Here is a 14,319-nt window from a genome sequence, read left to right on the forward strand (position 1 = left end):
TTAATGCACTGTTAACAAGACAAACCGAAGTCTTCTGTGGATGCAGTCCAGCAAATAAGTGGGTTTTTGGGTTTTGCAGGCATAGGATGCATAGTTTGCTGCTGTACATGAAACTTTTCCATGAGTTCTAGCAAGTTTCCTTTATTTTGAATTGCTATGTTTTCCAGCAGTATGCACTTCCTACAGTATAGAATAAATTTATTTAAGGAACAGAAGACTATTTTACAAATAAAATATTGGGAAGCTTTGAGGTCAAGCAGAAGCCAGTTCTTTTCTGACCATAACTTTTAAAAATGTCTTTTGTTCTATAGAGTAAACTTGCCCCACAATATGAGCACAGCTTTATTAGCAAAGAAATGAATGCTAATGTTGGGTTTCAGCTCAGGCAGTCGCACCAAGCCCAGTAGCAATTTAAGTTGCAACCACAGCCTAGATCTAAGGAGTCTCTCCCATCTATCTCGTCCATCTGGGTGGAGTAATCACCTGTCTCCTGGAGAAATCAGATTACACCCCACCTTTCCGAATTGGATCAACACCTGCTAATTGGGTGGAGTATTTCAGACAAACGGGTTGCCAAGCCTGTTACAGGCACATAGGATACTGAGGTTCCAGATCAGACAGCTCGCCTTTTTTCAGCACAGTATAGACATATCCTCTAATGACTTCCACTCACAGCCACCTCAGATAAGTACACTCCAAACTTGTGTGTTGAAAGTGAAGGCAAAGCCGTGAAGTGTTGAAATGAAGAAAAAGACGTGTGGCATCTCCAAGGGGCAGTCACTTAGCAGCGTGTATGATTGTAAATAAATACACTGTGTAAGCTACTCTAGGAGGTTACACGTGTCTTACTGCGGGAAGTTGGAAATTTCTGTGGGGATATTAAACTGCTTTGACACCACAGAGAGATGCTGAACCAGAGAAACCTTAAGTGACAGAAGCTTAAAATTCCCACTCAGTAAAAATTTGGCACCCAAGTGAAATTGCTGAAATGTGAATTTGTTGAATGGTTTTGGTGGGTTTTTTGTTATCTTTTGGTTGGTTGGATTTTTTTTCTCTGTCTCTATCTCTCTATATATATACATGGGATGCATGTATAGTAACCAAAAGTTTTGGGAAAATATTAATTTGAAAGGAATTACCTAAAGGAATAAGAGATGATTAGATTATTTAAAATAACAGAGATTCCACCATTCAGTCAGAAGAATAAACAATCAAAAAGGTAAGAGAAAAAAAAATAGCATCTCCTAGGTTATTTTAAGATCTTTCCCTTTAGTTCTCTGAGTTACTACAGAAGAAAAAAAGATAATACTTTAACTTGTATGCAGCAGGGAGAAATTTAGTAGACCTGTTTTTGGTATACGTAAGCAAAAGAATTACAGAAAAAAAAATTTGTGGCCTAAATTAATAGTTCTATAGTGACCACATCTTGAGTATAGAAGAACTGTGGTATGTGTTTTTTCAGAAAAAAACTATCTTTAATTTTAAAATTAACTTTTATTGAAACAATAGATAATCAAAAAGAAAATAGACATAACATGAAGCCGATTTAAAAAAAAAAAAGAAAAAGTGACTGGCACCAAAGAAAATACTTTTCTTTAACTTCATGATCTTCAGACTGAAGTCCTGAAACAAAACAGGGACAGAACACATCTATCATTTCTACCAGTCATCCAGTTAATGTGTTTTTCTGGAAAGAAATGTATGAAGAGTAAATTTACTCTGTCCATCTAGGGGTGCAGTAAATCATAACATGGAATTACCCAACAACATTTTGAAATAGCAATAGCTGGAAACTCAGCCATAAATAATTCACAGACTTTGCCAAGGCCAAATGAGGGCTCATGAAGAACACATACTGATAGAAAATTAAACCACATAACTTTGGGAAGATTTTTTTTTCCTTTATTTCTCCTTTACTTTCCCTTTTCTAACTCTGTATTTCAAAAGCAAGAAAGAAAACATTTCTGCAAGACTGCATTAAATCTGCTGAATATTAAATTTCCTTCTCTATAGTCACACCTATAACAGAAAAATGAACCCAAAATTGGAAAATTAGCTTTCTCCTTGATCTATATCAATTTTTTCCCCATACTGAAAGGCTTAAATGACTTCCCATGATACATAAATGGATAAAATACAAAAATATGAACAACTGCCAACCTAATTCTTCCTCTGTACAAGGACACAAGTTATTACCTTACAGTAACTGATTTTCCTTGGTCAGTTCATAGAAAGAAATATATGCAAATGCCTAATGAACACAAGCTGTAGGATCAACATCTGAAATACCCCATAAATAAGGCTTTATGCTGGTGTGATGTGGGGGTCCATCCAAGAACTGGAGCTGGCACAACCAGAAGTTCCTGGGGGGGACAGGTCTGTTTGAGAGCTCCAGAGGACTCTGAAAGATTCCAATGCCCTTAACTCCTTTTTTACCAAGCCCAGTTCACCTCTGAGTGAAGTGGTTGTAAGTTTTGAGGGGTTTTTCCCCCCCATCTTTCTCTTTTGTCTGTAGCCTATGCACAGCTGTTTTCCAAAGCAGCAGTATTACAGCTGCACACTGCTTACAAATGTCTCCCTGTCTCATCTCCCAAATGGTAAGGAATGCTTTGGTAGGAAATTGTGTCCACATCAAAAACACAGACAAGAAGAAGGGGTGAGCAGCCCTCAGGCTGCAAAACCCAGCATACTAACTGGGACAGTTGAGAGTAAGAAGGAATATAATCCAGCACTATTTATTGTACACATCACAAAAAACACTTTTCTTCTTGTAGTAGTTTGTACTGAGAATAAATTCTGTCCCCAAACTCATTTGAGACCTGTTGTTTCGGATTTTTAGTAATTTTCCCCCTCTTCGCAGGGGACATTAACCTTTCTCTTTTCCCCAGACTGCATGGGCATCCTGAGTCTTCAGGCTTTGGTAAAGAATTTTACTGCTGTACTGGAAGCAGGAAGCCAGAAAGGAAAAAGGGATGGCAATGAAGGTTGATGGTACAAAAGCTGGAAATTTGGCTGTAGATGTCTTCCAAAGGAAGAACCCTGACAGAAAGAAATGAACTTCTCCTTGGCACACCCAAAGGGCCAGAGGTAATTTGACTGGAAAAATTGTGCCTGTCAGATGAATTTAGAAACATCCTTTCTAGATCCAGCCAGCATTGTATATTTAATTTTCAGATTCCCTCTTCAGATCTTTGTTTACAATAACAGATGAAAAGAATTACTTTTACTTTCTGCCTCAATCTTCCTCTATTTTCCCTAAGGCAACAACAGTAATAAAATGAATTAAAGGGACTCATGTTCAATTATAGCCAACTATGTTTTTTTCCAAAGTATCACCAGATATGGCTGAGGGACACTTGTTGAGTCACTTTTTTTTTTCTGGGTTCTTTTGTTTTTTCTTTCTTTCCAAATTAAATCATTGCACAATGAAGGATCCTTAAGGTTACAGATCAATCCTCTGTCTTCCTGCATTTTAGGGAGGGGATGGAAAACTTGAAAGAAACCATAAACTAAGATCACATACTAACATTTTGGCTTTAAATGCTACTGTAATAAATGAGATGGTGCATTAAATTACAGTCATGTGATTCTATTTGCATGAACAAAAAATTGAATAATCAAGTGCTATCCAGACTTGAATGCCAAGAAGCATGTACTGAATATGGCTATGTCATAAAATATGTGTAAAGAACCTTACTGCTTTGTCACTGGCAATGGGTTTCTGATCTAAAGTGATTCCAAATTGCTGTCAAGAGAACTATTAAGTATTAAAAAGTTAAGCACAGTTGGAATCAGGTGAGAGATAATAACAAGGTAAAATTTAATTCCAATTAAATAGTCCAGGTAGATGCCTATCTCCTTTTATTATTATAATCCAGTCAGTGCTTACCCACATGCAAATGTGCTGGTACACTTCAGCAGTGTACACAGGAGTGTAACTCTTTCTGGACCTGGAAGGAGTAATTCTATGTTCATGTGACAGAGCAGATGTAGAAACTTGCTGGCACCAAGTAAAAGTTCTTGGGATTCTCTGTATCTGTTTGTACATCAACGTGTATTTCTCACCAGAAACATCCAGGGAGAAGCTGATATCTCACAGTGTGCAAAGTCTGTGTCTGTCATCGTGCAGCTTGTCCTATGTGACTTTGTTAAAGCATCTACTGAAATTTTATACATTTATACATCTCAAGGCCAGAAGGGACAGTTCCAACAATTTAATTTGACCTGGAATCTTTAAAAGTGGCTAAATAAATTGGATAGTTAAATCACACTTGAAAGTAATGTCCTAAGGTGCCCTTCAGAAACACATTTTTTAAGCTTTCAGGTCATAGAAAACTATCATACCCTTTAATAGGAATTTCTCTGATTAATTTGTGAATTAGTGCTACAGTGCAAATCTAATGTAGAGATGCATCAACTAAACAGCCAAAGCAGCCAAAACTTTCAAAGCAATGAAAAATTAACAGTTTAAGGACTAAATGACGTTTCCAGTCAGGAGCATATCCTTGCTCTATGCCTTCCTGCAAAACTAACTAGTGTTTCTGATAACTTCTGTAAACCACCAAGCTCTGCTTTGCTGGTTTATGATATCCCAGGAATATCAAAATGAAACTGTAGCCTTTTTTTTTCTTTTTGTGTTAGTTACCTCATTTATCCCACATTTAATGCAGAGGTTGCCATGTGTATTTGTAGGTGACTGTTGTATTTTTAAATGAAATATCGAGGCTCACCAGTGACGAACATGACTAGCAGCATGACTGTTCTGTAAGTTTAGTATGAAAGCTGAGAATTATTCTGTAGAGACTTTGTCTTCTTTGATCATTACCAAGGTCTGGCCAGGAATCATGAGAAATATTCACAGGACTAACAGAAACCAGAATATATCAAATAAGCCACTGAAGTCCAGAATAGCAAGAAGTCCTCACAGAATTGCTCATTTAGTTGAATTACGTAAGTAAATATCCTATTTATTATTTATAGCCTTTAATTTTTCATGAACAATGTTACTTTGGTGCTTGTGATATTCTATACTGAGGAAATGGAAATATATTGTAATACTAACTACTTACACGGGTCAGTAATTACAATTTTATTGGAAAAAATCTATATTTTAGCAGTTAACCTTTTTCAGAGAAGTCCTGCTTTAATAAGTATTGCATAGCTGGGGGGGGGAGTCTTTCAGCAACTCTCCTCAGCTTACTCATATGGAAAAAAATCCAATGCACACTTTTAAAGTTTTATCTACCTAAATAATGAGTAAAGCTTAAGTAATTAACATATTCTAAGTCCTTTAAAAACAGAAATTAAAATGACTGTTTAAGTAACAAAGGGGCAGCAGGAGAGCAGGAATAGGCCCCATTGGCTGCTCTCCTCAAATCCCGCATGGACCATCCCGAGCCACGAACCTGCCGTGCTGAGACAGGCATGACTGACAGCATCAGGATAAGGAATCCCTCTGAAGGAGTGAAAACAACGCTGAATTACCTCTTATAATTATGAGAGGAAATCTCAGAGGTCATAGCTGAGGTTAGCAGTGGGGCAGGACCGGGGTTGTGCTTGTGCTGCAGCTGCTGCAGCGCACCTGGCCCATTAGTGGGGGTTGCATTTTCAGCACCGACTTACCCTGGAGATCAATAATTAAAAGGGTTTTTTTTTAAAAAAAAAAAAGACCTCAGTGCAGAAGTATAAGCTGTCATGTAGAAAGTTTTGAACCACCACTAGTGAGGAGTATATAATATCTTAGAAGTGGTACATGCTGAAAGCAGTATTATATCGAGCCTGGTTTATATGTCACTTTATTTGTCCTCTTTTTCTCCTGTTCCCTCTAATGAGAGTTTGTTGAGTTATTTTTATGGCCTTTATATTTCACACTCCCAAGGTAATGACAATGGCTTTAAGAAATAAATAAGAGAGGAAAAATAAGATTTTTAATTATCCGTAATTAGAACTAAAGGAGTTGCATTAAATATGTTTCTTGTAATGCACTGTTTTTTGGCATGGTAGCTGTAAATATTTAAAAACAGTGTTCTGATCACATCAAGATATGTATTCCCTCTATACAGTCACCTACATGTTTATTTCATTTCTCACCTACCCCTGTAGAGAACTGTAAAATTACCCAAAAAAGAAAAAAAATAAACCCAAAAACACCCCAAAGAACCTTACAGGATCTACTGCCAGGGTCACACACTGCACTGCACATTGATGTGGGCTTCACCTACTCATGATCAGCAGGTGTAGCTGTCCTAATATCACAGGAAGCAAAAGAATCAAAGTGAATAAAAGTTACAGTATAAGCAGTTCTCTTAAGCTCACCACAGTCAGATGGGGACCTCTCGGCTTACTCCAGAATGTGTGTCTCTACAATTTTAAACAACTAAGCTGAATTAGAATCAGCTTAGTCAAATGTATAAAACATACTCTTTCTTACTACGGTGAATTTCTAAAAATAATTATTAAAGAAATCCCTAAGAATATACTTTCATGCTAGGTACTGAATGTCTTATTAGTTTTCTAGGTTTTTACTCCAGTCATGAAAAAAATCTACTTAATGTAATATCATAATACTTCACATGAGACATGAAGGTTAGTTAATGTGAAGCAGGAAGGTTAGTTAATTTGCTCGCATATTTAACACTATCCCATTTTTTTAACCTTGACTATTTGATATTCTAGGCTTCAACTTGCGAAGTACTCCTGGAAATTATTTGTGGACATGAGCATGGATTACTTTAAATGCATTATTTTGATGTAATGAGATATCCTGGGTATCTGGCATTTCAGCTGTCCCATCACATATTTAGCTTAGCCCATATTTCTTACTTTTTACCCAATCTACCTCTACTGTTCCCAGATGGCATTTTTTGAAGACAACTGTCCTCTACAGCCTAGGTAAAGACTGATGAGACTATTTTTATTATGACCTAGGAAATTATTCAAATGGAGCTCTCTAGAGGCATATGGTTGGCATTATGAATATTTTACAGAATCATCTCTGAAAATCAGGCCAATAGCATATACACACGGGGCCAAGTTCCACTCTCACTTATACCTTGGCAACCACGATGATTTCCCATTTGGCTTTGCTATGCAAGTATTTGTTTGGTTTATTGCATGCATGTATTTTTTATCTGCTTCTCCCCTTCTTCAGCCCTATTTCCCACACTGTTCCTATAAAGAAGACAGTTACTGTCAGTGTGGAATGATTGCTATTTGGGGGCTACTGGCTATGTCTCTCTTACCTCATAAATACAAGGAATACAATGTACACAGGAATGAGGGAAAATGTTCAGGAAATGATGCTTGGTGTAGCAGCATCTTTCCTCAGGCACCAAAACTGAGGCAGAATATTTACACCACCTTGACCTCAATATTGCTATGAACTCCACGCAGGAAAAGGCTCTGGGACACCCACTGGCTCCCGAGGGATGCTACAAAGAGAAAGCACGTCCTGGAACTCCCTGAGGACTGGGACCTGGAGCAGGGCAAAAATGGGTCAAAGCATTATGTACTTTCTCATCAGGAGATGAGTATGCAAGGGCTAATATTTCTCATTCTGATATTTTTTCTTTCTTATTCATTTTTTTCTCTTTGGTATATAAATTCTATTTCATCTGCATGATTTCCATTTATAAATTGAAACCCTTGGTAATATAATAACCCTTCTATATAAGAGGACCAAGAAAATTCAATAATGAAGTTATGATCAGATGTGTGACCTTACAGAGTAGAAAAATACTTTAAGAATTAACACAGTAGGACATAATAAAATATTTACAATGTTTTATAAAAGGAAAAAAAAATGCTAAAAAGATTTGTACTTACCACAATATCTTTTCCAGCCCACTTGCACTCATCCCTTCGGGAATGTGATACCGGCCAAACAATCTAAAGACACAAAACAAAAATCACATTGTGTTATTTCATGCTTCAGCATTCACAAATTGCAGGCCAAATGCTTACGGAGTCCCTTTATCCAGTTTATCTTCCCCCCATTCTTTTCCTTATTTCCTTTTCTTTCTTAAAGTTTGACAACGAAGAAATTAAATATTGAGAGCAAAACCAGGAATAATAGGTGTCATAGTAAAAACAATCTTGAAGTCTGCATTGTGAATTTCATCTGTGAATCTCCAGTCCTAATATTAAGAGGATTGACTCTCCAGTGAGTGAGTGTTCTTTTAATCTTTTAAATCTCACATAATGGAAATACAATCTCACATTAGAGTCCCAGCATCAGAAATGAGGTGTTTGCCTCTTCAGTGTATCAAATAGTTCACTCTTTGGCTCGTTCAGTTAATTAAATAATAAAAAAGGAGTCATGGTATTTGACAAGAATCCCAACACCAAAATAGCAATGTTTGTGCTCTTTCTATAGAGCCACCCTAAAGGTACTAATCCTAAATCTAGGTTTTCTGTAATGTTTGCTTAGCAGAAAATGGATCTCACCTCATACAGAGAAAATCCAGAGACCCTCACAGTCAATTATTCATGTTTCTTTGAAAAGCTTTTAGGAATTACATATAGAATAAAACATGATCTTCCCATAAAATGCCAGGCTATTCATTTGGGAGCCTCAGATAATGCAATATGAATGGCCTTAAGTCTGGATTACAGTCTTGGTGCTCAATACAGTTTGTTAATAGAAAGCAAAAGGCAAAATATTATAAAAAAAAAAGATGGAATGTGGATGACTAAGGGGTCAAAGGAGATGTTGCAGATGATATTTGGAAATACAGTTTGCAACATTTTTTAAATTCAAAATTTTCTTAACGAAATGCAAACAGCAATCGAACATCGTAAGTCTATAAAATAAGGCTGAAAATTTTATGAGCACATTCTCTCTCAGAGGATTCCCACTACTTCCTGTTGCTATTCTCAGCTTAAAATGTGCAGAGATGTGAAAATTTAAATTTACTAGGTTGAAAAACATTAACCAAACTTCTCAGATATCCCAAAAGGACCGGTTCAAGTTTAGTTCAAGTTTTGGGCAAAAATCTGAGTATTTTTCAAACCAGTGTATTTCAAGATAGATGTTCTTTCTCCTTAGATTCACAGTAAAACTGGTTCTTCTAATTTGGTTTAAAAGACAGCTAAGTAAAACTGGCTTTAGTACATTGAAAAATTTGGCTTTTTGAGCTTTGATGTTGCCATCAGCATTTAGACAGAAACCTGATGAGTTTTCTTAGGTGGCAGAAGCAACAACTGGTGAAGTTTGAGCTCAAGTGCATTGTAATTTTGATTGAAGTGTCTTACACGACTCTCCTATCTATAATAAACAGATCCCCAAAATCTTAAAGTCTTTTGCCTATTCTTAAAGCTAGTCTAAATTCTCTAAGTCTGTTGCTAACACACATTTACATGTTACTGACAGCAGTTCTTTATTTAATCTATTAATATTGGTATATAAAGTCAAATAGTGTTCTAAAAGTATCTGAATATGTAAGTATGTAAAATACAATCACTCCCATTCTACAGAGCTGTTTTCTGCAATGGAAACACCTTCTTTCCTTTAATTATTCCAGATGTTTTGCACATTAAGCTATTGATCCCTCAGAGAATTCAAATAAATAGCTAGTTTCCTTTATAGCTGCTCTAAAGAGAATAGAAAAGAAAATACTCAGTTTTCCTTTTATCCTCTTATCCTTGGAGAATACAAATGAATAGCCTGTCTTCTCTCTGAACAGAAAACACAAGGTATTTATTGCTATCATCTTAGGAAGCTAATAGTCAAACGGCTAAAAGGTCAGGAACACTAAGAAAAAAAAAATAATCCCTGGGTATTAAAGCAATATATCTCTCATAAAAGGGTACTCTCTGGATTTTAAAATGTGCCATCAAAATACTTAATACAACAAACCTACATCCCATTGTTTACCTTCTTGCCATTTTGTCTTACTAAACTAAAGGAAAACTTAATTATTTATTTGGACTCAAAGGGAAGAATGACACTAAACTGCTTGTCAGCTTTTAATTAGTCACCAACTTTCACTGGAAAATTACAATCTCCATCAAGAACAGCAATATTTTATGGACTTGTTCCTCCTTTATTAATACTGGAACTGTTTTGGTTCAAAAGCAGCAGAGCAGAGTGCCTACAAGTGCTGAGTTAAGGAAGAAAAATCAACATTTGGACTCCCAAATAGCTTATTTTATCTGAAGACAAATACAGATCAGTAAGGCCTTTCTGTTTAAACTGTCATAACAGATGCTTGGCTTTTATAGCAGTTGCCACGAAAGTATGTCGTGTTTGGGAAATAGCTGGATTATTCACTTATCATTTTCTTTTTTTTTTTTGTAGTCTTAAAAAAAATATTGTAGATTATATAGTCAAAGGTCACAGTCTCATTATAAATTTCTTTTCATAGAGTCAGCAAATATTTTTGTCGTAACAGTACTCCTGACATCCAAACACTTACTATATAATTCCAACAGTGCACAACACAGTCTGAGCAAGTCTTTAACATTCAAAGTTTATATTTACATTGTACAGAACATGAATGAACGTACCTTTTGATATTCCTTGATGTTAACCAGGTTGAAAGAAAATATGTGATCCTTTGCTCCAACATACAGCCGACCGCGTTCTTCGTCCAAGAGGAAAGTGTGGTAACTGGAGCTATTAGCTAGTCCATTGAAATTGATTACATTGTTGGATTCCAACATTTCTGTAAGATAAAGGTAATACTTCTGCTGTTAATATGGTCAAATGAAATAGAGACTTTTATTTTGACTTCTACAGATATCATTTTAGGAATCTGTGCTTATGGTGCAGAAACAAGTGAAAGCATTATTTACCTGGGCCCATGGATGTTGGTTTTTTTTTTTTTTATTTCAAGCACGCAACCTTGTGAGATTCAGCTCTACAAAGAGGTTGAAACAACTGTGAAATCAATTAGAAACCTGTATGAGTTTTTAGGTGGAAAAATTCTATCCATGTAACTCATCAACTGTTGGACAAAGTTAAATTTTGTTCAATCAATAAGATTTGCAAGGATAAACTTGGGGATAACTGGCTGATAACCACATCTAAACACAAAATCTATTTCCAGCAGAAGAAACTATTTCATAAAAATCTGTAAGTTACAAGAAAAGGGATAAGAATCACTAGCTGATGAGATAAAATAACATGTAGCACCTATTTTTAAATGTATTATCTTCTGAGCTTTCTTAGAAAGGCAGCATGTTGTTCCCTTGCTTGGAACAAGAACTGAACTAGAGAAAGTAACCTTGCTTCTCTATAATTTTCTAGTTCTGATATTTCTCAAAGAAATTTGCATTTGCCATGGACAGGATTTTTTTAACTACAAGGATCCACAGAATCATCTTAGCTATTCAAACATTAACAAAGTGATATGCATTTTTCTGAAAAATGCTTTTACCATAAGTTATGGACCATAATAGTATAAATATTCATGAGAACACAATTTCTTTATGCCTATCTATATTCACATCGGGACCAAAACCAAACCATCTCTATCATTTTAAGGCATATCTCCACTAGTAAGTCATCAATAAGAAAGTTTCCTGGTGGTGACAAACCCTACATGGTTCAAGCCCCAAGCCTGTGAGTTAAAAAGGCAAACATGCAGCTTTAGGAGCAGGAGCAGTTCCACTGATGGAGCCACGAAGACAGATGAGAAAGGGAGGGAATACATCAGCATCCCAAGGGCTGATGGCCAGAGGGCATGGCCTGAGCTTCAGGTATGTAATGTCTGCATCAGTTCTGCCACAAGTGCAAGCCAAGGATGTACGTAACTCCTCTCAGACCACGTGCCAAATGCCTGAATGTCCAGGATTCACCTAACAGTGCAGCTACATTCTATGGCTTTTCTGTTTTCACTAAGATCACTCCCATCTTCCACCATTATTCCAACTGAGAAGTGAGTAATCCCATATACTGATAGAAATCAGGGAGAAACTGCTTTTAAAAGTTTCTGCCTAATTTTCAACTCATTTTCCCTCTTTTTAGCTCATTCTTTTTTACGAACAAGGAAGATGTTAGGTGGGGATTTTTTGGACCTAGGTAATAGTGATACTTATGATTTTACAGAATTTCACACCTGCAGCTTTGTAGCTTTGCAGATGTTAAACCTATTTTTGATGTTCACTTATACCAGGTGGATTTTGAAGCAGGTTGAAACTCCACAAAAACATTAGTAGGCAACATACTCAAGGAAGACAAACACTGTTAGTTGCATACCATTTAAGACAGCTTTTAGCTTTACTATTCTTTGTATTTATTTGGAAAAGCTCTCACTACCACCAAAAATAGTTAATTCATGTAGCAGTGTAGCAAAACATCAGAGCAGACACCGTATTTTGTTGTTTATTCTACATTTTCTGTCACTAAATATAACTATACATTTATATCACAAATTGTACTGCTCAAGACTGAAGCTCACTTTTTAAAAATTATTTTTCTTTTAAATGTAACAATCAAATTACCTCAAGCAGTCTTGTCAAAATAATTCTTATGGCTTCCTGCCAAGTTCTAGAATTTGACTCTATTGTCCTCCAGTTCACTTATTTGCATTTTGTAAGAGACTTTACTAATTCTCTTTACTCTGTAATGACTGATTCAGATGTTGAATGTCGACTCACTGAATAGTGAGTGATGTAGATGATTGATTGCTTAACTTGTCTTAAAACTCTCTCTTGGCTAGAAATGCTCTGCTGTCATCTGTATCTGATCATTTTTCTTATAATGCAGCTGTCAAAAACCTTTGTAATTTTTTCATCTTTGTTGGTTTGAACTCATATACGTATGATTCTGCCCTTTGTGACTGCAGCGTAAAGACAAGTGTCTGCTAAAGTCGATGTTACACAAAGGTAAAACTGATAAAAATGAAAATGAGATCACTTAGGCACACAGCTACTTGGCTTAAAAGAAGCTTGATATGATTTTGCTAATGCAGAGTTCTAAATATTCACATCTACAGATGGTGATTGATGTTGGTTTTTTTTCCTTTCTAATATTAATGAAAAATGTGAGATCATAGCATTGGAGTCTAAGGTTTATTATGACCAAGAGTAAATTACATCATCATCTTCACTGTTCATAAGTCTCCACAGTAAAACTTAAAAGGACCAGGTGTGGCTGTGCAGGGAAATATATAAAGGGTTTTTTTTTTTAATTTTAATTTTCTGTGACTTTCAGAGCATGCAACCCAAACACTGTCGGGTTTTTTAAGAACATGCAATTTAAAGTCAAACTAAAAGCCAAATTCCATTTCCTTCGCTAAGAATGGGACATTTCTTCTAGGTTTTAATTCAGTATATGTCATATTGTAACACTACTGACTTTTGCAGATGGATTTCCAGGGTCCATTGCCCAAAAGATTAGGCCTAGATATGCTCCAAGCAATGTATTTTAAATCACATGATATCAGGTTTCTCCCTGTCAGGGACTGGGTTGAAAATATAGGCTGAGGAGAAAAATGTCATTTGTGTTGTTGATGATTCTCAATCACTATTTATTTAGGTAGGTTTGAGCTACATCACAAGTAGGAGGAGAAATCCTAAATAATTTCCTTTCTGTTGATTCTAACTGATATGTATTCATTCAGTGATGAATGTGGCTTTACGGCCACCCTGGAACAGGGTGTTGAAGAGCAAAGCAATGACATTTGCACAATCAATACAAATTAAGTATTCCACCTCCTCAAATTAATTAATTTTGAAGTGTTTACTATCCAGTGTCTTCAGTATCCAATGAGTGTCTATTGCTGAAAGAAAGAGCAAAGGCAGGGCTCAATCCCAGAAGGGCACTGGCATTCCATCAATTCTAAGAGTCCATCACTCATGCTGGCAAGGTTAGTGGATGATCAGCAATAATATAAACCTAGATTTACAACAAAGATTGTATTGTAATGACAAGAGGAAATGATGAATGCATTCAATGAATCAATAAAATTAATACTGTCTACCAGCATAGCCTAAATATTTTCCCTTTTTTTTTTACTTATTACTAAATGTTGGCCTAGCCATGTTCTATGCAGACAGGTAATGGCTGCCCATTCAGAAGTCTTTTTTTCCTTTTTTACTTCCTCTGTGATCTGTGCAGTTATTTTTATTGCACAGATGTAACATTACTCTCCACCATTTCTTCAGTAATTTCCCAGAGAATTTCTTCAGTAATTGCCCTGAGATAATTTTCTCATTTCCTTTTGACACATCCTCAGCTGTAGTCACACCTGTACTTTGAACAGGAATGAATGAGCCCTACACAGCTAACCACTGCACATTACAACCAGCATTGCCTGTGAAATGCTGTATGAGCTAGATTTGAACTGGGTGGTGGTATTTTGAAGGTAAAAGAGA

At 36.1% G+C, this 14,319-nt stretch overlaps 1 protein-coding gene across 1 annotated transcript in view; it reads right to left on the minus strand.

Annotated features, from left to right (window-relative positions):
* SEMA3A (semaphorin 3A) overlaps positions 1-14,319 on the minus strand; it is a 163,507-nt gene that overhangs the window by 104,994 nt on the left and 44,194 nt on the right. Inside the window, exons 2-3 of the mRNA XM_041413422.1 lie at positions 10,507-10,664; positions 7,825-7,887 (exon numbers count right to left, since the gene is read on the minus strand). Of these exons, the coding sequence (XP_041269356.1) occupies positions 7,825-7,887; positions 10,507-10,664 (221 nt within the window). The remainder of the gene's footprint in view (positions 1-7,824; positions 7,888-10,506; positions 10,665-14,319) is intronic.

The sequence above is a fragment of the Onychostruthus taczanowskii genome, unplaced genomic scaffold (genome assembly GCF_017590055.1).
Source record: "Onychostruthus taczanowskii isolate IOZ18803 unplaced genomic scaffold, ASM1759005v1 scaffold41, whole genome shotgun sequence".
NCBI classification, from domain to species: domain Eukaryota; kingdom Metazoa; phylum Chordata; class Aves; order Passeriformes; family Passeridae; genus Onychostruthus; species Onychostruthus taczanowskii.